This window comes from Pan troglodytes, chromosome 6 (assembly GCF_028858775.2).
Source record: "Pan troglodytes isolate AG18354 chromosome 6, NHGRI_mPanTro3-v2.0_pri, whole genome shotgun sequence".
In the NCBI taxonomy this organism is placed as follows: domain Eukaryota; kingdom Metazoa; phylum Chordata; class Mammalia; order Primates; family Hominidae; genus Pan; species Pan troglodytes.
This window is the reverse complement of record NC_072404.2, coordinates 92,213,456-92,236,456: the sequence shown is the minus strand read 5'-3', so window position 1 is coordinate 92,236,456 and position 23,001 is coordinate 92,213,456. Positions and strand designations below refer to the sequence as shown.

The window sequence follows — 23,001 nt, the reverse complement described above, 5'->3', positions numbered from 1 at the left end:
TCAAAATAAAATAAAAAATAAAAAATAAAACTAGAAACAAAAGGATGCTGAACAGCAATTTTCATGCCTGGAGCAATTGGCTGGATAAGAAAAAGCTAATAGGAATAAGTGAATTTATTATTGGAATACTCAGGATTAGAGTTGGATTAAACTTGGCATGAGTGTGCTGTTTCTGTTTTGATGTTGCTGAAAACTGTAAAGTATGGATTGTTATTAAGGTGATTGATGTACATTGTTGTGTTTATAGGAATTTTTTTTTAAATACTGACCAATAATTGGATAAATAGTGAAAATTCTTTAGGTCTTCATGTTTGAGAATTAATGAACAAACTGTTTCATTTGATAGGACAAAAAGGGAAATAACTATGAATTTTTAATATAATTTGGTTTACTTTCTTAAACACTTTTATGTATAATTTGTAACACAGAGATAAGTCAGTGAAATAATATAAAATTAAATTCTCACAGCCTTACTCAAGAGTGTAAGTAATGTGTAAACTACATAAAAATAAATTTAATGAACTATCCTTTGGGGACTTTTCTATTATTCTTGGTATTTTATAGGCATTATTATTTGCATAATCTGTCTTCTTCTTTAGCCCAACCAATGACATGACTGAACTACGCAATATATTTTTATTCTAGGATAACTTTATTATAAAAAATCAACATAGTTGATTTAAACTATTCATAAGATACAGTACGTTCATTAATATCAATTTTGCTTTCCCTTGATGCTTAGATACAGGATATGAGGGTATTGAAATTAAACAAGTATTTTAATTTTATCCAAATGTAATGTTCTAATTATAACCTCATAATATTTTAGTATATATTTTAATGTTGAAAATAAAACATTCTTTGTGATACTTTAAAATACCAGAGCTTTCATTGTAGCAGATTAATAAACACATAAAATTAGATGTAATCTGTAAATTTAAATGCAAATGTAAAGATTTTTCCTTAGTGTGCTCATGTTTGTTTTGTGCATAGCTTATTTTTAAAGTGACTCCAAAGTAGCATATTTATCAAATACTTATAATGTACATAGAGACTTAAATTGTAATTCTAAGGTTAGTAGAGGTAATGCATTTTCTTAATGGTTTTGCCACTTTTATCATTGAATTTCTCTTTTCTATAAATATCCCAACCTTTGAAGGTTTTCTAAATTTTAAACTTCTCTATGAGACTTTCTTAACCACAGATATGCTTATGTATTGTGAAATTACCATAACTTATGACTTTCTTTTTTTAGTAAAGCACTTATGTTATCTGGAGTAACTATTGGTTTACATGTCTCTGTGTGCTGTCATACTGTGAACACAAGAACAAGAACAAGACCATTTTCATGGCATCTGAAGAAGCATTTCATCAATGTTTTGAGATGAAACAAAAGCAGAGAGATGACCTTATGTTGATAAAAATTTGTCAAAAGTTGAAAAACAATGATACTATACACATCACTTGTCAAGGGTCATTTACTTCTAAGAATTTCAGTTCAAAATTAATGTTGCTTCTTGAGTTTACAAAAAATTCTATTGGTATTCTGCTTTCTAGATTTGAGGAGTGGTGTTAGATTTTTATAGAAATATTTTTATTCATTTTATCTATATTTGAAATATAAAACATTACAGTACAACTGTAGAAATGTGAAATCAAAATATCCAGATTCAATTCTTTAAAATTATATAAATTCAATTTCTTTTCATGACATTCAAATTAGGGTAGAAGCAGCTACTATAAAATAAACAAACAAATGTTATTTTTCCTGGGTCTATTTATTTTCTAATGTTCTATTCTTCAAAAATTTCTTGATCTTCTTATGCAACTTAATTGTCTACATGAGAAACAATAGCAGCTGGGCACAGTGGCTCATACCTGTAATCCCAGAACTTTTGGAAGGCTGAGGCAAAAGGGTCACTTGAGCCTAGGAGGTTGAAACCAGCCTGGGCAACATAGCCAGACTGGGTGTCTACTAAAAATAAAAAAAAATTAGGTGGGCATAGTGGCATGTAGTAGTCCCAGCTACTCAGGAGGCTAAGGTGGGAGGATCCCTGAGCCCATGAGTTTGAGGCTGCAGTGAGCTATGATCACACCATTGCACTCCAGCAAGGGCAACAGAGTGAAATTTTGTCTCAAAACAAAAACAATAGCAGCAATGTCAACAAAAGGAACAGTAATTGTTGAAAATTAACTATATGACTGAAATTGTTTCTATGTATATAGTCTCATTTCTCACAGGATTGTCATGACTGTATTATTCTATTTACCAAAGACATGAGGCTTATGAAGTATATTTCAAAAGCATTTTGAAGTCACTGTTGTGAGATTATACATTACAAAATTAAATAATTATCGTGCCTGTGCTACTTTATTGAGATGGTTATAATTACAGTTTCTCATCACTGATCCTTTACCAGAGGGTTTTAGAAGGTGCTCAGCTACTAGAAATCAAATGACTCTAAGGACCCAACTACTTCACCTTTAAGACACTGTCATTTGCAGAATGAAACTATAACCAATTTTTGTAAGTCCTTCATGCCAATGAATAGATTTTGAAGTTCCACAACTACACTTTTTTGTTTGTTTTCTGTTTCTGTCTCCTATGTTGGCAAGGCTGGTCTTGAACTCCTGGCCTCAAGCAATCCTCCCACCTTGGCCTCCCAAAGTGCTGGGATTACAGGCATGAGCCACCACACTCAGCCTGCAACTACACTTTTAGCCATACCTTTATAAGTTATAGCAATCTTAAGTCTATTTGTGGATTCTAAGTTCTGATATGGACTTGCTGGGAAAAGAAAAACTATTTTTAAAGATATTCAAATAGAAGGAAAACCCCAAAATATGTGTCTAAAGTATTAGTGTTATTTAGGATCTGTTCCCATATTTGTAACCCATTTGTTACTATAGAAGGAATTCTGCAAAAGGATTTTCTTGTTTTAGTTTTACAACAATGTCAATCTTTCTAATTTTTATAGCTTAAAAATTCAAGATTGCCCAATAGTCACATTAGGTTTAAAATAATTAACATGCATTGCTTTCATTAAAACACGGGTTTTCAACCTTGGCTCTGTTGACATTTTGGCCTAGAAAATCCTAGGAATATACCCTGTGCATTGTAGGATGCTTAGCAGCATCCCTGGCCTCTATCCACTAAATGCCAGTAGCATCGTTCCACGGTGACAACCAAAAATGTTTCTAGACATGGACCAATATACCCTGGGAGGAAAAGTCACCCCCATTTGAGAGCCACTGCTTTAAAAGAAAAGAGTTCAAGCCTGTAATTCCAGCACTGTGAGAGGCCGAGGCAGGAGGATTGCTTCAGCTTAGGAGTTTGAGACCAGCTTGGACAACATAGTGAGACCTTGTCTCTAATAAAAATAAAAAGAATAGAGCTATTCAAATATTTCATTATTTGTCATGATTAATATGTGTTTGCTTCTTGCCTTTCAAAATAATGGTCTTAAAACCACTATGCATTAAAGTGTACTCATGTGCCACATAATGTTTTGGTCAATGATGAACCATATATGCAACAATGTCCCATAAGATTACAGTACAGTACATTCACTGTAGTTTTTCCACGTTTAGGTATGTTTCATGCTCTATATACTTGCTAATTTTTAGCTATTTTTTAAAAAACACAGAAACTAAAAATATCAACACTTATATTTATCTCAATTAGGTTTCTCATAATAATTATTCACCCTGGTCTTTTCATGTGGTTAATTCCAGAAGAACCTGTACTGCAAAGTAAGAAACAGTTTACTAAGATGTTCATCAGTCAAGAATAATTTTATCATGTCTTGTAGAAAGTGTCAGGTTAATACCCAAGCAATATTAGTTGGTTAATTAAGGCTGAAAAATAAATAATTTATAAATTATGATCATGTTTTCACTTTATAAATTACAATTGTATGTATGATTGGATTGTGTCTTCTCAATTTTGAATAGTCATTACTGCTCTTCTATAAGTAAAATGTTCCTTAGTCTCATAAGTGAATTGTATGCTCTGGGAACATCCTCTCATAAAATTTTTACAAAATACCTAGTCAAAAATTGGCAAGTCCTGGGTATATTACTGAATATGGCTGAATTAGGAAAATTACTTGTTAATATCAGGTCAATCATTGGAGAGTCTACCAAGATCTCAGAAAATCCTATTTTATATTATTGAAATCAGAATAACATACTTTGGTTTTGGTGTTCATTTCCAATATTCATGTTATATTTAGCTTCTGGGTACCAGACCTACTTTTTGTGCTCTCTGTAACTTGTGATAACTATTGTCCCTTCTTAAATTAGTACTAATAATTTGCTAATTGTTTAATACAGGTAATGGATTAGGAATTAGAATTGTGGGTGGTAAAGAAATCCCAGGACATAGTGGAGAAATTGGAGCCTATATTGCCAAGATTCTTCCTGGGGGAAGTGCGGAACAGACGGGGAAGCTTATGGAAGGTAAGAATAAGGAATTTTACAGTAAAATAAAATGAATGCACTCATATTAAATACATTTTAATTTAATATGCAAATGTTCTCATCCTTCTCTGTGTAGGTAAACCTCTCTCATTATGGTTAGTTGTGAAAATTTGGTATAGTAATGTGAAAGAAAATATGTCCACAAATATATTCATTTTATTTTCAATTGCATTGTCCTTTTGGCAGTTAGCTACAGAAGTATCTTGTTTAAGAAACACTAGTCAAAACTTTTTTACTGACTGGGGCAATTTTATTAAAAAAAACTTTAGTTATCTGTGATAATGTTTCACAAACACCAAGAAAAGTTATATTGAAATTAGAGCTACAAAAAAAATCAAATGATCCAGTACACACTAAGGTTGGGTAAGCAAACTATGGATGGCCCACAGGCTTTATCCATCTGCTGCCTGCTTCTGTAAACACTGTTTTATTGGAACACAGTCATGATCATTAATTTACATATCAAGCCTGGGTGCTTTACCAAAACAATAGCAGAACTGCATTCATGACAGAGAATGTGTGGTCTGCAGCATCTAAAATATTTACTCCTGGCCCTTTACAGAAAACATTTGGTAACCCCTGTACTAGGTGTGGTCTATTTTTAGATACTAATCGCCTCATTACATCAAAAGTGTTTTAAAGTAATGATCATTAGAGTAGGAGATAATGGGCCATAAAATATGTACTTAATCATTTTCATTCAGTAAAATATTAGACCTAGATTCTCAAAATACATAATGAAAATTTTCAATTGTCAATCACATAGTATGGTCGTTTCCATTCTCCAGATTCTCTAACATAAATATAATTTGCAAGGTTTTGGTGATATTTTTATAATGAACATTGTCACAAAGTAAATACAACCTTTTTATTTTTACTCTAAATATAATATTATTTGAAAAAATGTTTTTCTGTCATTTCATAGTTTAATACAATTTTGTCTGCTGTTGCTTAAAAACTTTAATCATGCTAAAAATGACTCACTGTGATTTTCTCAAATTAAATATATTGGAACCTACCAGAAAATGTCCCTGGACATTTTGATAGACTATTAGAATAAACACAAATTAGAAGCAGTATTTATTCATCACAATGTTATGCTGGAGCCAGGTTGCTCCACATCAATAAGATATTCTGTACAAATCTCTTCCCAACTTCAAATTCAGTAACATCATGATGATAGCTTGAATTGGCTATAGTGGCAGCATTTACAATGTGGAAATCGGCAAATGCTATAACTCAAACCTTTTTATTTGCTTGCTTGCTTAATTATTTGCTTTCAGAATGCCAGCTTACCAGCACATCACCAAATAAATAACTAAAAGCATATTGTTGGCTGGGCTTGGTGGCTCACACCTGTAATCCCACTTTGGGAGGCACTTTGGAAGGCCAAGGCGGGCGGATCTCTTGAGGCCAGCAGCTCAAGACTAGCCTGGCCAACATGGAGAAACCCTGTCTCTACTAAAAAATAAAATACAAAAATTACCTGGATGTGGTGGCAGTAGCCTGTAATCCCAGCTATTCGGGAGGCTGAGGCACGAGAATGGCTTGAACGTGGGAGGCAGAGGTTGCAGTAAGCCAAGATCATGCCACTGTACTCCAGCCTGGACAACAGAGTGAGACTGTCTCATAAATAAATAAATGCACATTATTAAAAATATTCTAATGGCATTCATAAAAGAGGAGAAGTTAGGAGAGCTTGCCAGATAGCTCAATGAAAGGAAAGACTGTATGAATAAAGAAATAACAGTTATAAGCAAAGTACTTGGCGCATATGCGTTTTCTATGACTATAACCCTTTCACGCCCAATGATAATTTTTGGTGTTACAGTCTAATAAGGATATATAAATTAAGACCCATTTTTAAGGATGAGAGTGATAGGATCACTTTCACACAGTATACCCTAGAAGAAAAAAATGAACATGCCATTTTTATTTTAAAATAACATTTGCAATAACAACTGTGTCTAGTATCATTTGGCAAAAATACTTGAATAATTTATAAATAAAATACCATATACTTTTTTGGATTAACACCATGAAAATCAACAAATACTACAAATCAGCATGATTCTAAAGACAATATCAACGCAGTATATTCTATGAGGAAGTGATGCTCTCTGCACTTTGTAGTCTAGGTGGCCTTTATTAAGTTCATAAGTTTAATTTTAAAAATAGATATGATACCATCTCAAGAGAGAAAACAAAAGTAAATCTAAAATTGTATTTGTGATTTTACAAGCTCTAAGACTGCTACTAAATCCTTCTTATTTTATTTCGGAACTAATATTTTTTCAATTTAATTGGTTTAAGTGAGAAATCATTAAAAACTGTATGCATATGATTTAAGATTTTATTTTGATTAATTATGTTATTTATTCATTCTCTCAAAATTTTGCCAAGGTGTTAAGTGAGGCCTTTCTATGAGTATAAATCCTCTGATTGAAGTCCAGTTCTTGTATACTCCAAATCCATAATTTGTTATTTATGATTTCCAGCTGTATTTACTCTTACAACATAGCTCTTTAATAAACTACCTGTTAATATTTCTATTCAGGATAGATTCACGATACTGTCTTGACTGTCAATATTTAAATCCTGGTTCTGAACATTAAATATTTTGGGGAATAATGTTAACATATGGTACATCATATCTTTTCTCACCCTCAAAAAGTTTATACCTGTATTCTACACTACCAGGTGACAATGATAAAGGTTTATTCCTTTAATATCCAAAGATTAACTAGCTAGAAGTTTACAAGTCCAAATGGGTATTCACAAGTATTCACCTGGTTTAGACCAGTACATTTACTGGTACGTGTGTGTGGTGTGTGTGTGTGTGTGTGTGTGTGTATACTTGTTTTTGTCTATAGTTCTGTGTTTAATTTATACACTATATCCTTCATCCTGAACCCCTTATGGATTATCCCAAAATTCCAAAGCAGTAGATTGATTGAGATACCACCTTGATTTTTATGCCTGATGTGAGGCATTATCATGATGCCAATTATATATCACTGGAGGTTTTTTTTCCAATTAAAAAAAATTCATGATTATTGATTTTTTTAAATGTATTTGTTGAAGGCAATAAGGGTGTTGAACATTTCATAGTTTAAAGTTAATTCTTTCCTAAGGAAAAATTATACATATGTAAATAAATAGATGATGTGTTTATGTAATTGGATTTTTCCACCTGTTTAATGACTTCCAGGCAGACTTGGAAATTGATCATCTCTTTGATATATATCTTTGTTTTCTGTATTTCTGAATACAGAATTATATAGACTGTGCCCTTACAGATTCAATATCATCTTACAGTTTATTTAAACATGAATGACAACTTGGTTGGCAATAGAATTCTTAGAGTGTACTCTTTTCTACCCTAATCTACAAAGCTGTTGTTCGGAAAAGCTAGGTCTCCTGCTTTTCCTGAGTTTGTTCATTTCTCTTATCACAGACTTTTAAAAATATTTTGGTATAGCTTTTATTTTTATAGTTTTATTTTGATTTTTAATTGACAATAATACCTGTATAGATTTATGAGTTACAATGTGATGTTTCAATGCATATGTACATTATGGAATGATCAAATCAGGCTACCTAGCATATAACAGGATTTTAAGACATCAGAGTCTAACATTTTAACACTTTTGCAGCACTCAGTGGCATAGACTCTGACTATGTTGGCTTTGGGAAAGCAAGAGTATTTTCAAATTCCTTCTAGCTTTTGTTGTCTCGATGCATTTATTTAAAATATATGGAGCAATCATATAGGTTTTCTGATGTTCATAAGCCAAGTACTATTCTGAAGGTGCTGAGTGACTGCTCTGGTTATTTGATTGAAAAAAAGATTTTTATTCAATCTTTTTTTGAAAAATCTAGTTTCTAAACAAGTTAGTCTACCTTGTTACATAATGTAGGAGAATGTTACGTTTTAGAGAATTAGCAATAATTACTATTGCAAAATCATTAGATTATACTCAAGAAAATGGTTTTAAAACACTCCTAATGGTATGTGTGCCATCTCCTAAAATAAAAAAATGCAGTTCAAGAACTTTACTATTAAAAATTTCCTGAACCAATTTTTTAGTTGTCAATCAATCTACAATGATTTCCTGAAAGAACTCAGAGAATCAAGTACTTGAAGGATTATAATATCCCAAAATCTTAACATTTATTTTCCAGTAACATTTAGTAAACATTCCTACCACAAATACTGGACAGAGAATAATCTTTTGCCACCTATTATTCTTTATTTTAGTTGCATAAATTAGTCTTTGTTCTGTAAAAAAGATGAAGACAAAAGATCTGGGGAATTTACAAATCTAAGTTTCTGAAGTGCTATTTCTTGCTATTTGATTTAGGATTACAATTGTAACAATTTTTTGACCAACAGTGTTGGGGCTGTGAGATGTTCAGCAATGATGGAGTATTCAATGGTATACAATGTTGTCTCTCATTTTGGTCTTTGTCATTGGTATTTCTTGTTGAACTAGTTTGAGCATCTAAAAGTGTACTAGAATATATGGACTTTGAATATATATTAACAACTTTCATTTTAAATCTTTACCCTAGATTAATTATTATATACCTTTTTATATTTAAGTTCAATATAACCAGCATCTTACCTAATAGACTTAAAACAATAAATGCTTCCTCTATAAATAACTGTATTTTCTCTTGACTGTTTTACTAGGTAAAACCTACTGATTACAATTTTAGGAAGTTTTGAATTTACTACATGCTTATTCTTTAAAAATAACTATCTGCATATGTTCACCTAAGATCAATGTTTCAACCCTCTCCAAATTTGGGAAATTCATAATACAATTGTCAAGATCTCATGACAAATGGAAACTTCTTTTTGACTCTGATACAGACCAGATTCAGGCCCGTCACAGTGGCTCACTCCTGTAATCTCATTGCGTTGGGAGTCAAGGTGATCACTTGAGCCCAGGAGGCAGAGGTTGCAGTGAACCGAGGTTGTGCCCCTGCACTGTGTTCCTTACCACTTTGTGCACACATCTATTGTGTACCTTGACCTTGTCAGTTTTTTTTCCTTTATACTGTGTCCAGCACAATGCCAGTAGCAAAGATCCAAGCAATATATAAAGAAATAAGTGATTTAAAAAAAAAAAACCTTTGTTTTCAAAAGTAGGATACTTATTAAGATGTCACTCCTCGCAGGATTGTGTGAAGCAAATAAAACGATATGTGCGGTTTATACACTACTATTTGTAATTAATCATGTAAATTTAAGCATTTAAGACAGCATCAATATTTCTAAACCTTTCGATTATCTTTTTAAAATAGTATACAAAATGCAAAGTTACCTCTGGGCACATGTTCTCACAACCTTGAACTTAACTGCTCATATATTTACATACATTTACTTTAGGTTTATTTTTTCCCTCAGTGTTACTTTGCTTTAAATTTAAATTCAGATCTCTGGGATGAGAGGACAGGGTTGTTACTGACAGAAAACCCCCCCCAATCTAGAACTACAGGACCATCTTCCTGTGCAGTGACTGAGTATGAGAAGGAGATTTTTCTCTGCCAGTTCTTTAGTCCAGAAGATCCAAAATATTGTCTTTATTCTGTGGTTGAGCAAGGGTGAGGACACAAAACAGAGGAGTTTTGGATTAGAAGTTAAAATCTCAACTCAAAATAGCAAGTACTATGTGGAAGTGTTTTCTGCCTGTTTGTGATTCATTTGCACTTAATAGTGAATGTGTTTTGCTCTCAGTCTTGTAAATTTTCATTGAAACAACTCAATAGTCGAATTTCTGCATTACACAGTAGGCACAAGGTTTGATGTTTAAAATGCCTAAAACTGGACATGATGTTCCTTCCTTAAACTGAGCCTCTTCCCCAGTCAGCAAAATTGCCGTATAAGACTCACATAGCTTATTCCTACTTTTTTCTTATTTCACTTATTAAGATGCCCAGTGCATCACCTTACATCTGTGATTCCTTCTTTGATTCTAATGAGAGTGGAAGAGGATGACGGGAGTGTGGATGGGGGATGGAGTGTCTCAGCTTTCTCATGGTCTGATGCATGCTATTTAACACTTAATCAGGCGATGACCTGTAATTTTCATTAAAAAGGTTCGAATGTGCAAAAAAAAAAAAAAAAACTTACAGAATAATATAGCAAACAGCCATGTACCTATCATACTGTTTCATTGTCTTACAATTTTACCATGTTTCTTCCATATTTTAAAAAGAAATAGGCCCCTATAAATTAGTAAAAGCTTCCTGTAGTCACCCCTCAACTCACAAACCTCTGTTACTATCCCGGGATAAAATATCAGACTTAATTCGGGTTATACTTTTGCTTCCATTTCTTTACAGTGTTATGTATGTATCCACAACTATATAAGATTCGTTTTGCTTATTTGAAAAATTTTATTTAAAGAATATCTTGCCACACATGTCTTTGTGCCACTTTTAAGTCACCTGAAGTTTTGGAGATTAATCAAAACGTACATGTAACTCTAGTTCATTTATTTTCACTACTGGGTAGAATTCTGTTACTATATGTCTCCACTGCAGTTTAATTTAAGCATTCCCTGGTTATTTAGGACATTATAGTTTTGGTTTGCTTTATTTTTACTGCTTTAAACAATGCTATAATTAGTTTTTCATGTAGTCTCCTTGTGACCATGTTTAGGAGTTTATTCTACAATACAACTTAAATTTCTGTGTTATAATGACTATCAATCTTGTCAAATAATGTGGAAGAATGTTCTGTGGCTTCTTCAACTAGTTTGGTTTTTTTCCAAATTTCTCTCCCAAGTGTTTCATACTGTTTTTACATTTGTCAGGGTCAAATTAGTGTTCTCATCTCTATACATACTTGTTCCTCTTTCTTTACATTTCCTTTTATCAACTCTGTTGTGCAATGGTTTCCCATTGTTGCTTTCATTTACTTTTCCTTCAGTAGTCCTGAGTATGATCATATTTTATTAATCTTGTGAGCTTGTGGATTTTTCTCATCTGAGATTTGACTCATCTTTTTGCCTGTTCTTTGATTGGATTGTTTGTGTATTTTTAACCATTTTAGGGCATCTTTATATATTCTGGATATAATCCTTTGTCAAATATGGAGGATATAAATACCTTTTCCCAGTGTATGGCTTATATTTTTATTTTCTGTCTCTTTATTTTTTGTAAAATTTGAAGTTTTAATTAAACTTGTCATTTTGTTTTAATTAAGTTTTGTAAATGTGTTGTACTGTTTAGGAAATTCTCCATGCCCTGAAGTCTTAAATATATTATTCTTTTTTTCTTCTAAAAACTGTAAAATGTTACATTTCAGAAATGTTCTTAAGCTCACAGAATTAAGTTGTTTTTAATGTATCTGTGGTCCAAAGTAGAAAGTTCATATTTTAGTTTTTTTTTCCTTCTGAATATGTATAATCAGTTTCCTATGCACCATTTTTTAAAGCTTTATATTTCAGAAACTTTAACAGGACTTTTGTCTTGTTTTTTCAACAAGCATCCCTGAGCCATCTCTAGAGTGGCTCAGCTCCTGAGGGGCTGTATGCTTCTGGGTCATTTTTTTTATTGGCACATAATAGTTGTACGTATTTATAGAGTATATGTGATATTTTCATGCATGCACATAATGTGTAATGATGAAATCTGGATAATTGGCATATCCATCACCTCAAATGTTTATTATTTCTTTGTGTTGGGAACACTTAAAATCTTTCCTTCTTGCTACTTTGAAATATACAATAAATTATTGCTAACTATAGTCACCCTTTGTGCTATCAAACTCTAGAAGTTATTCCTATCTAACTGTACGTTTGTCTCATTAAACAATCCCTCATCATTCCCCCCTCCACACCACCCATTCCAACATGAGGTAACGGCTATTTTATTTACTATATTAATGAGATCAATTTATTTAGCTCCCACATATGAGTGAGAACATGTAATATTTGTCTTTCTGTGTCTGGCTTATTTCACTTAACGTAATGTCCTCCAGTTCCACTTATGTTGCTGCAAATAATATGATTTCATTCTTTCAATGAATGAATAATATTCTATTATGTATTGATACCACAGTTTTTACTCATTCATCTCTTAATGAACACAGTTTGATTCCATCTCTTGGCTATTTTGAATAGTGCTGTAATAGACATGGGAGTGCAGGTATCTCTTCTATATACTTATTTCCTTTCTTTTGATATATACCTAGCAGTGGGATCAGTGTATTGTATGGTAGTTCTATTTTTGGTTTTTTGAGGAATCTCCATACTGTTTTTTATAGTGGTTGGACTAATTTACATTGCCACAAACAGTGTATGAGCATTTCTCTTTCTTCAAGTCTTTGCCAGCATCTGCTATTCTCATCTCCTTGCCAGCATCTCTATTTTGAAAAGAGCCATTTTTAATGGGGTGAGGTGAAATCTCATTGTGGTTTTAATTTGGATTTCCCTGATGACTAGTGATATTGAGCATTTTAATGTATCTGTTGGCCATTTGTATGTCTTCTTTTGAGAAATGTATATTCAGATCTTTTGCTCATTTTTTAAATCAAATTATTTGGGGTTTTTTTTGCTATTAAGTTGTTTGAGTTCCTTATACATTCTACCTATTCATCCCTTGTCAGATGGATAGTTTGCAAATATTTTCTCCCATTCTGTAGGTTGTCTCTTCACTTTGTTGATTGTTTCCTTTGCCATGCAGAAGCTTTTTAGGTTGACGTAATCCCATTTGTCAAATTTTGCTTTTGTTGCTTGTGCTTTTGAGGTCTTACTCAAAACATTTTTGCCCATACCAATGTCCTGGAGTATTCTTTTAATGTTTTTCTTCTAGTAGTTTCATAAGCTCAGGTCTTAAATTTAAGTCTTTAGTTCATTTAGAGTTTATTTTGATATGTAAGAGATAATGCTCTAATTTTAATCTTCTGCATATGAATATCCAGTTTTGTCAGCACCATTTCTTAAAAAGACTATCCTTTTGCCAGCGTATATTCTTTGTGCCTTTGTTGAAACTGTGTTGGCTGTAAATGCATGTACTTATTTCTGGGTTTTGTATTCTGTTCCATTAGTCTATGTGTCTATTTTTATGCCATGCCATGCTCTTTTGGTTAGTATACCATTGTAGTATATTTTGAAGCCAGGCAGTGTGATGCCTCCAGCTTTGTTCTTTTCACTTAAGATTGCTTTGTCTATTCAGGGCCTTTTGTGGTTCCACTCAACTATTAGAAATTTTTTTTTTATTTCTGTGAAGAATGACATTGATTGATATTTTGATAGAGATTGCATTGAATCTGCAGATCATTTTGCATAGTGTGGACATTTAACAATATTAACTTTTTCAATCCATGAACATGAAATATCTTTCCATTTTTTATGTGTCCTTTCCATTTTTTATCCATTGAAAAAATTGAAGAGGACACATAAGAATGAAAAGATATTTCATATTTTATAGTTTCCATTGTAAAGATCTTTCATTTATTTAGTTAAATTTATTCTTAGGTATTTCATTATACTGTAGCTGTTTTAAATAGGATTGCTTTCTTATTTTTCTTTACTACTACTGTGCACCATTTTTTGAATAGTGTATTATTACTCACACTGATCTACTAGTCCCATCTGTCATATATTAAGTTTTAAAATGCATGCACAGATCTTTTCCAGGTTCTCTGTTCTGGTCTATTTTTCTATCCTACTGGCCTATTTGTCTATCCCTACACCAATATCACACTGTTTTAATTGTAATTAAATTAATTAAATCAATTAATTAATTGATTTAATTAAATCCTGGCATTTCGTAGGTGGATCCATCCTAGAGCCGTTTGTCAGAATGCTCTCGGAACAATTCTTGACCCTTTGGTTTTGCATATAAATTCTGGAATCTGTTTTTCAATTTTCATGACAATCTCTGTTGAGATTTCATAGTAATTTCATTGAAGAGACTGATTAATTTGGAAAAAAATTAGACATATAGTCATGTCCAGTTGAGTCTTCAATAAGTTCACAATGCAGGTTTTTGCTCTACTTAGAGACTTAGTCATTGTATTCTGAATTAATACAATAACAAGAGTTAGGACATTAAAACAATTATCCATAGCAATTGTTAAACTTATTAACAATATTATATGGTTTTATCAATTTATGCCAATATTATATCTCCAGAAAAGGTAGAGTAGAAAATATAGATAAAATCAATTTTACTTGGTTAATATCATGGACTAAATCTAAACTTTTATATACATATCATTGGTTCTAAGCTTTATTTAATCACTGGATTTTTTGAACTAGTTCTCCAAATTAATTTTCATCCTAGTTGTCTGTGTTATAACATAATTGTGAAATACATTACCATCGTGATACTGTTAAAACTTCAGCAATTTTTGTAAGAGAACAATGAATCCACAAGGACTAAATATCGTATATCCAATGAACCTAAAACAATTGTTTATATTGATAAGTTGTTCAACTTTGTTAATTTAATAAAATCTTTTGAAGATAACTTGTATCTATATTATTATAATTGATAAATTTAGAAAATTTTTGTAAAACTCTTTGGAGCTAAGATAGAAGTATAACATTAAAATCTGAATGTGTCTTCAAGAACATTCTTAATGAATCAGTGGTAACACAGCATGGAAGAGCACAAAGCTAAAACCAATGATATCCAATGTTTGCTTATAGATTTAGCCAGAGCTACATGGCAAGTAAGCATGTCCAAGGCCATAAGACTTGTAATGAAATGAGAGAAACTTCATTGTTTGTCCATAGGTATTCTGTGAGGAAATGCCTCTGTGACATGAATTATAGTTCGTGCATACTTTTATATTCTTAGTTTTTAGTTGTTTCAGAGTAGGTGAGTGAAATTGGTCCAGCTAGCTTGCTCTTCTTCTTAAAGATGAACTGACAGGGTTTCTGGCAAGAAAATGCTGTTGGATATATTGTTGAGAATCAGGGATTGAAGTAAGGATGAAATTAGCTGTTTTTGGAGTGGTGGTTTTGATTTTAGAAGTTGGCCTCTGGAATTCCTTGTCATGAAAAAGTCTTTGGTAGAAGAGCTAATTCCAGTAGCATTATTAGAGGACAGAGGACGCACTCCAGCATAACATAAGGAAGAATGCTCCTAGGCAAGAAAGTCTCTATTTCTGCTTATGCTTTTTTGGCATATGTTACAGATGGCATGGCAGTGATCAAGGTTGGAGATCAAGAAACACAGCACACAGATGAGTGAGCTTCCTTGTTCTTGTTCCAGGGGGATTACCAGGTACGGATTGGTCATTAGCATGAGATTTCTCAAAATTCCTTAAAGCTGGTGCGTTAGGTACACATGACACAGACCACATTTCATGTTGATATGAAGATTTTCTAATATATATTTAGGAAACTCTCTTCTGTGAAGAAAAATACAAATTATTGGTCCCTGGGCTGATAGGTTCTAATATATTATTTTCAAGATGTAGTGATATCACACCACATCAGGATACTAGTGATTAGATACATTGCCAGTACAAAGAAACATATTTCTCTTCTTTATCCATTTATTTTGAAATTTATCAGAGGAGAATTATGCTTACATTATAATCTTTGTGATAGGGGCATGAAGGAAACTAATAATGTCCTGTTTTATGTGGTACAATGCCCCAAATCCTAATTTGATTGCCTTCATCAAGGTTGACATACTTTGAGGTATTTCTGTGTTCAGTGATATTGCTTCATAAGGAACAATTGTTCCTACAGTTAGATTTCCAGATTTGTCTAACCAATATTTCATGGAATAGACTGCACTTTTTCGTAAGCTTGGAGTGGTTACTTTGGAAGCAAGGATGCTAACCTCTCTTTTTAATATCCATACCAGATCTTCCATCAGCCAATGCTTTAGTATCTCCAGTGGTTATTAGACAGCCATGCTTTTAGAGTTAGATCAGGATTTAAATTCAGATCTGGTACTTATTGCCTGGATTTTTTAAAACTTTTAGTACCCAGGTGTTCTTAGCTGGATAACTGGGATAATAGTTGGCAAAATTGTTATCAAATTTAGGAATAAGATATAGGAAACATAATGTCATGCTTAGAATATTTTAAGTAGTAAAAAGGCATGCACTACCACATATGCTAATTCTTTTAAATTTTTTGTAGAGACAGGAGTGTTGCCATGTTGCCCAGGCTAGCTTTGACCTTCTGTGCTCAAACGATCCTCCTGCGTCAGCCTCCCAAAGTTCTGGGATTACAGGCCTGAGCCACTGCACCTGGACCAAAACTCTTTTTTTAAAATTAATGATGTTTGTCTTCCTTTTAATTTTGATATATGTATTCTTTTAGTTTCATTGAAAGAAAATACAGAAATAAAGAAATGCAGAATACATTGGTTGACTCTGCTTGCATTAGAACCAACACCATGACTAAATGGAGCTTACAGATTTTTCCCCCACTCGAAAGAATTCCAAGTAACCTTCAGGTAGTTTCTAAGAGCAGACTATAAGCTCCTGAGGGCAAGACACTGTCCAGGAACTATACAGATCTTTTAAGGTTCTCATTTATTTTAATTAATTTTTAATAGTTCAGCATAGTTATGGAGTACTATTCCAGATACAATGATAAGTGCCGAAGTGGAAACAATAGCCTACAAGAATACAGGTTTTTACTTCAGTACTCAAGAAATTCATATTAAAGGGGTGTGTGTGTGTGTGTGTGTGTGTATAAAATTTCATTGAGAGTAGTGAAGGAAAATAAGATTCCTTTATTTTTCTCTTAAGCTACTTTTGTTTCCTTTTACACTCTACTCATTCCCCAAATCGTAGTCACTGTCAGCCACAGCACTTGAGTTTGCTGAATGCCATTATTTATTCATTCATTTTTTCAAAGTTTTTTTTTAGTACATACTGTATAAAGTAATTTCTCTTCTTGGACATGTGAGGGCTTCAGTGAAGAAAGCATGGGTCTTACATTCTAATAGCTAAGACAGATTATAACAAATATTAATATCATATATAAATGTTAAATATATTCCATATAATATATTAAGTATCACATATTAGACAGTAATAAATGCTAAGGAGAAAAATATAGCAAGGAGGGTGGGTATGGCATGTAGGAGGATGTGGTTGCAATTTGAGGTGAGGTGGTAAGAGAAAGCTTTGGCAAGTAGGCAAAAATTCAGTAAAGCCACCAAGGAGGGGAAAGAATGATCTGGGAGTTGTCTTGCATTATAGGCAGAGAAGTGACAAGGACACAAATATCCTGAGCAAGAGCATGCTTGGTGTGTGCCAAGAACAGCAAGACAGAAAGGAAGCCAACGTGGCTGAAACCGAGTGAACACGTGAAAGAGCAGATACCAAAAGTAGCAGGGTTCAAATCTTGCAGGCCATTGTAAGGACTTTAACGTGTACTTATGTGAGATGAGACGCAATTGACCTGACATAAGCTGAATGACGTTTAAATAGGATCACTCTTACTGCTGTATTAAGAATAGTTTTAGAGAGGTAAAGAGTAGAAGCGAGGAGAGTTGCTAAGAACCTATATAAGTTAAGACCAAGGTGGGAACAGGGAGGTGTTAAGAAATAGTTATATATATGTATAATAGCTATACATATGTATCAACACAATATGTGTATTTAGTTAATGAAAATGATCTCAATATGTTCATTCATTTATTAGGTATTCACATTTATAAGCCAAAATCCCTTCACCATTTTTTTTTTTTTTTTTTTTTTTTTTGAGACGGAGTCTCGCTCTGTCGCCCAGGCTGGAGTGCAGTGGCGCGATCTCGGCTCACTGCAAGCTCCGCCTCCCGGGTTCACGCCATTCTCCTGCCTCAGCCTCCCGAGTAGCTGGGACTACAGGCGCCTGCCACCACGCCCGGCTAATTTTTTGTATTTTTAGTAGAGACGGGGTTTCACCGTGTTAGCCAGGATGGTCTCGATCTCCTGACCTCGTGATCCGCCCGCCTCGGCCTCCCAAAGTGCTGGGATTACAGGCGTGAGCCACCGCGCCCGGCCACCATTTTTTAAAAACTTAAATCCCTGCATAATACAGCAAGCCAACAAGAGTATTTTGCATCTAAGTCTTACATCTTATTTTAAATTAACACAATAAATCCATATATTTTAGTAGGAAATATACCATATAAATGTATATTTGTGGGTTTTTTGTTTTGTTTTGTTTTTTTGTTTTTTCTGAGACGGCATCTTGCTCTGTCGCCCAGGCTGGAGTGCAATGGCGCGATCTCAGCTCACTGCACCCTCTGCCTCCCTGGTTCAAGTGATTCTCCTGCCTCAGCCTCCTGAGTAGCTGGGATTACAGTTGCCAGCCACCATGCCTGGCTAATTTTTGTATTTTTAGTAGATGCGGGGTTTCACCATGTTGGTCAGGCTGGTCTCGAACTCCTGATCTCAGGTGATCTGCCCACCTTGGCCTCCCAAAGTGCTGGGATTCCAGATGTAAGCCACCATGCCCGGCATTTGTGTGGTTCTACAGGTGGCAGTTCAATTTTTTTTTTTTATTTCTATCATTTGTAATTTGCATCTCAGTAGGACAAAGGCAGCCAAGAGCCACAGTTTTAATGTTTATGAAGGAAAATCATTCTGTAATACTTCTTTATTTAAGAAAATTATGTCTGTATCAATATCACTTTATTTATGAGAACAAAGGTGAATAAAATCTCTCAATATTTTAGAGCGCTTAGACAGTTTGCATTAATAAACTGTGGAAAAAATGAATTTAAGTACTATATTGATTCCAAGAACTGATTCTCAGCAGTCCTATTTTTTCATCATGACAATATTTTCTGAAAATTTTATTTCATGTAAGAATTAATAATCAACTGCAATTTTGAATTCCTGTCTTATTTTTGTTAAATCTTAACCATTCTCCGGGCTTCCAGTCTGTCTCTGATTTTATCCATTCATTCATTCAGCAAATTGTCATTCACTAGTGTCTCCATTGTCAAAATAGAGGCAATTACATAAGTGAATAAATTAAAGTATAACGTTTTGAGGATAACAATAGAAGTGTGTACAAGAAACAGAGAAAACACAAAAGAAACTGACACCTGCTGAAGTTGGAGGAGAAATGCATACATCCTCTCCAAATGGCAAGATGTTTTTAAAATAATGATCTAATTATTATAAACCTTTCCTTTTATGTCTTAATATTAGCAAATTAATTAAGTCCAAATAAAATTTTAGCTGTAAGCCTTCCACAACACATTCCAGCTATACAAACTCATCTTTATCCATTCTCACCTCCCATATATACACCCACCGGCCCCACTCTGATCCCAGATCCATGATGTTATTTGCCTTCTGTGAGCATTTGTTCATGATGTTCCTACTCCATAGTAGGAGTAATCATGTCAGAAATTATAACTAATTGATATAAGTGGCCCAGAATTTAGTATCCTCTTTGGCACTTACTGACTAAATATTTGTGGACTTGGTGTGATGTTTTATTATAATTCAATATATTTATTTATACTGATTATGCACTTTACATCTAAGATATTAGCTATAAAATAGCCAGAAGTTTATAATTAGATATTCTGTATAACTTAAAAATTAAAAAAACCTTTATAATACCAAAATTACTTAACTTAGATGAGGAATGAGGAGACCTGGCTTTTCAAACTGCCACCAAATGTGGTTTCTAAAACTATGGGGGTTTTATTGTGAAAACGGGGGTTTGCTTACCCTATCTATTTTACTGGATTGCTGTGAAGATAAAATGAGAAAAAAAAATGGGCAAAATAACTTTTTCTGTGTGAGTCCTGTATTGGTGTTCCTTATTAATACCAAAGGTATTACCACAAGTGAAATGGGTTAAATTTTACTCCTTTTAACTGAAATAACCACCAATGAGATGGTATACATATGAAAACCCTCTATAATTCATATAGAACTATATTGCCATTACTTTTACAGTTGTAATCCTATTTACAATTAGAGAAAGAATTTCTCTACATGAATATTAGAAAGCTGGAGGGAACATAGTTAAGTTTTATTCTATTCAGTTGGCAGAAATTGCTGTTAAACTGTTTTCTTCTTAGTCAATTCTTATTTTTCAATGGAAAATCAATTATTGCAGGATATTGTATACACTCTAACATTGATTGATAACATTTGAAATTGAATTCTATTTATTAAAGAAATTGATAACTTTTCAAATGGAATTCAGGGATCAAATGACATTTGATTTTTTATGTTATTTATTAAACATCTACCAAGTCAAAGTGAATTATTTGCTAATTCTTCATTGTGATATAAAGAACAGAATATTTGCACTTTTTATGAAATAACTTGACACATAATTTTATTTCTTTGAAGATTCTCTCAGGATGATAAAATTGTTACTGATATTTTTGTTGTTTGAACTGACTTCTCTATGTTATTTACATCTTTTGACATTTCTAATTATGAAAGAAATTACACATCAACTTTACCCTTTTAATTTTGATTATATCATTCTTAATAATCATGTAGTATAATTGACTCCAATATAAGCAAAGTAAGCAAAGTATAACTTTTTAATTTTTAATTTTTTGGATAAATAGTAGGTATATATATTTATGAGGTACATGAGATGTTTTCATACAGGCATGCAAAGATAAACAAACACATCATGGAGAATAGGGTATCCATGCCCTCAAGCATTTATCCTTTGAGTTACAAACAATACATTTATACTCATTAGGTTATTTTGAAATGTACAATTAAGTTATTATTGACTATAGTCACACTATTGTGCCATCGAATAGCAGGTCTTATTTATTCTATTTTTTGTACCCTTTAACTATCCCCACCTTCCCTCCAACTCCCTACTACCATTTTCAACCTCTAGTAACCATCCTTCTACTCTCTATATCCATGAGTTCAATAGTTTTGATTTTTAGATCCCACAAATAAGCGAGAACATGTGATGTTTGTCTTCTGTGCCTGGCTTATTTCACATAACATGATGATCTCCAGTTCCATCCATGTTGTTACAAATGACTGGATCTTGTTCTTTTTTATGGCTGAATAGTAGTACCCCATTGTGTATATGTCATCTTTTCTTTATTCATTCATCTGTCGATGGACAGTTAGGTTGCTTCTAATTCTTTTTTTTTTTTTTTTTTTTTTTTAGACAGAGTCTTGCTCTGGTTGCTTCCAATTCTTAGCTGTTGTAAACAGTGTAGCAATAAATATAGGAGTGCAGATATCTCCTCAATAAACTGATTTCCTTTCTTTTGGATATATACCCAGCAGTAGGATTGTGGGTTCATATGATAAATCAATGTTTAGTTTTGTGAGGAACCTCCAAACTCTTCTGCATATTGACTGTAGCAATTTACATTCCCACCAACAGTGAACAAGGGTTCTCTTTTCTCCACATCCTCATCAGCATTTGTTATTGCCTGTCTTTTGGACATAAGCCATTTTAACTGGGGTGAAATTATATTTTGTTGTAGTTTTGATTTTCATTTCTCTGATGATCAATGATGTTAAGCACCTTTTCATATATCTGTTTCAAAAAACCAATTTTTGGTTTTGTTGAGCTTTTGTATTTTTATCATTTTGATTTCATTTATTTCCACTCTGTTCTTTGTTATTTGTTTTCTTCTACTAATTTGGGGTTTGGTTTGCTCTTGCTTTTCTAGTTCTTTAAGATGCGTCATTAGATTTTTCATTTCAACTTTTTTCTCTTTTTGATATAGACACTTATAGCTATAAACTTCCCTCTCAGTACTGCTTTTGCATGGGTTCTAGTATGTGTTTCCATTATCGTTTGTTTCAAGAAATTTTACAATTTCTAAATTTCTTTATTGATCCACTGGTCATTCAGGAGCATATTGTTTAATTTCAATATATTTGAATACTTTCCAAAATTCCTCTGGTTATTTCTAGATTTATTCCATTGTAGTAAGAGAAAATACTTGGTGATTTCCATTATTTGAATGTTTTAAAACTTGTTTTGTGACCTAACATGTGGTCTATCCTTGAGAATGATCCATGTGCTGAGGAAAAGAATGTGTATTCCGCAGCTCTTGGCTGAAATGTTCTATAAATATCTATTGGATCCATTTGGTCTATAGTGTAGATTAAGTCTCATGTTTCTTCGTCTGATTTTCTGCTGAAAATGGGGTTTTGAAGTCTCCAGCTATTATTGTAATGGAGCCTACCTCTCTCTTTAGCTCTAACAATATTTCCTTTACATATCTGGGTGATCCAGTGTTGGGTGCATATATATTTACAATTGTTATATTCTCTTGCTGAATTGACCTCTTTATCATTATATAGTGAACTTCTTTGTCTCTTCTTATAGCTTTTGTCTTGAAATCTACTTTTTCTAAGTGTAATAACTCCATGTACTTGAATAGTTTCCAAAATTCCTCCTGTTATTAATTTCTAGGTTCCCATTTTTGGTTTACATTGGCATGAAATATCTTTATCCCTCCCTTTATTTTTAGTCTATGTGTGTCTTTACAGGTTAAGTGTATTTCTTGTAGGCAACAGAACAATGGGTCTTGTTTATTCACCCATTCAGCCACTCTATATCT

At 32.9% G+C, this 23,001-nt stretch overlaps 1 protein-coding gene across 1 annotated transcript in view; it reads left to right on the top strand.

Annotated features, from left to right (window-relative positions):
* Window positions 1-23,001, top strand: part of PCLO (piccolo presynaptic cytomatrix protein) — a 412,549-nt gene that overhangs the window by 281,268 nt on the left and 108,280 nt on the right. The window contains exon 10 of the mRNA XM_001160384.8: window positions 4,336-4,461. Within this exon, the coding sequence (XP_001160384.5) occupies window positions 4,336-4,461 (126 nt within the window). The remainder of the gene's footprint in view (window positions 1-4,335; window positions 4,462-23,001) is intronic.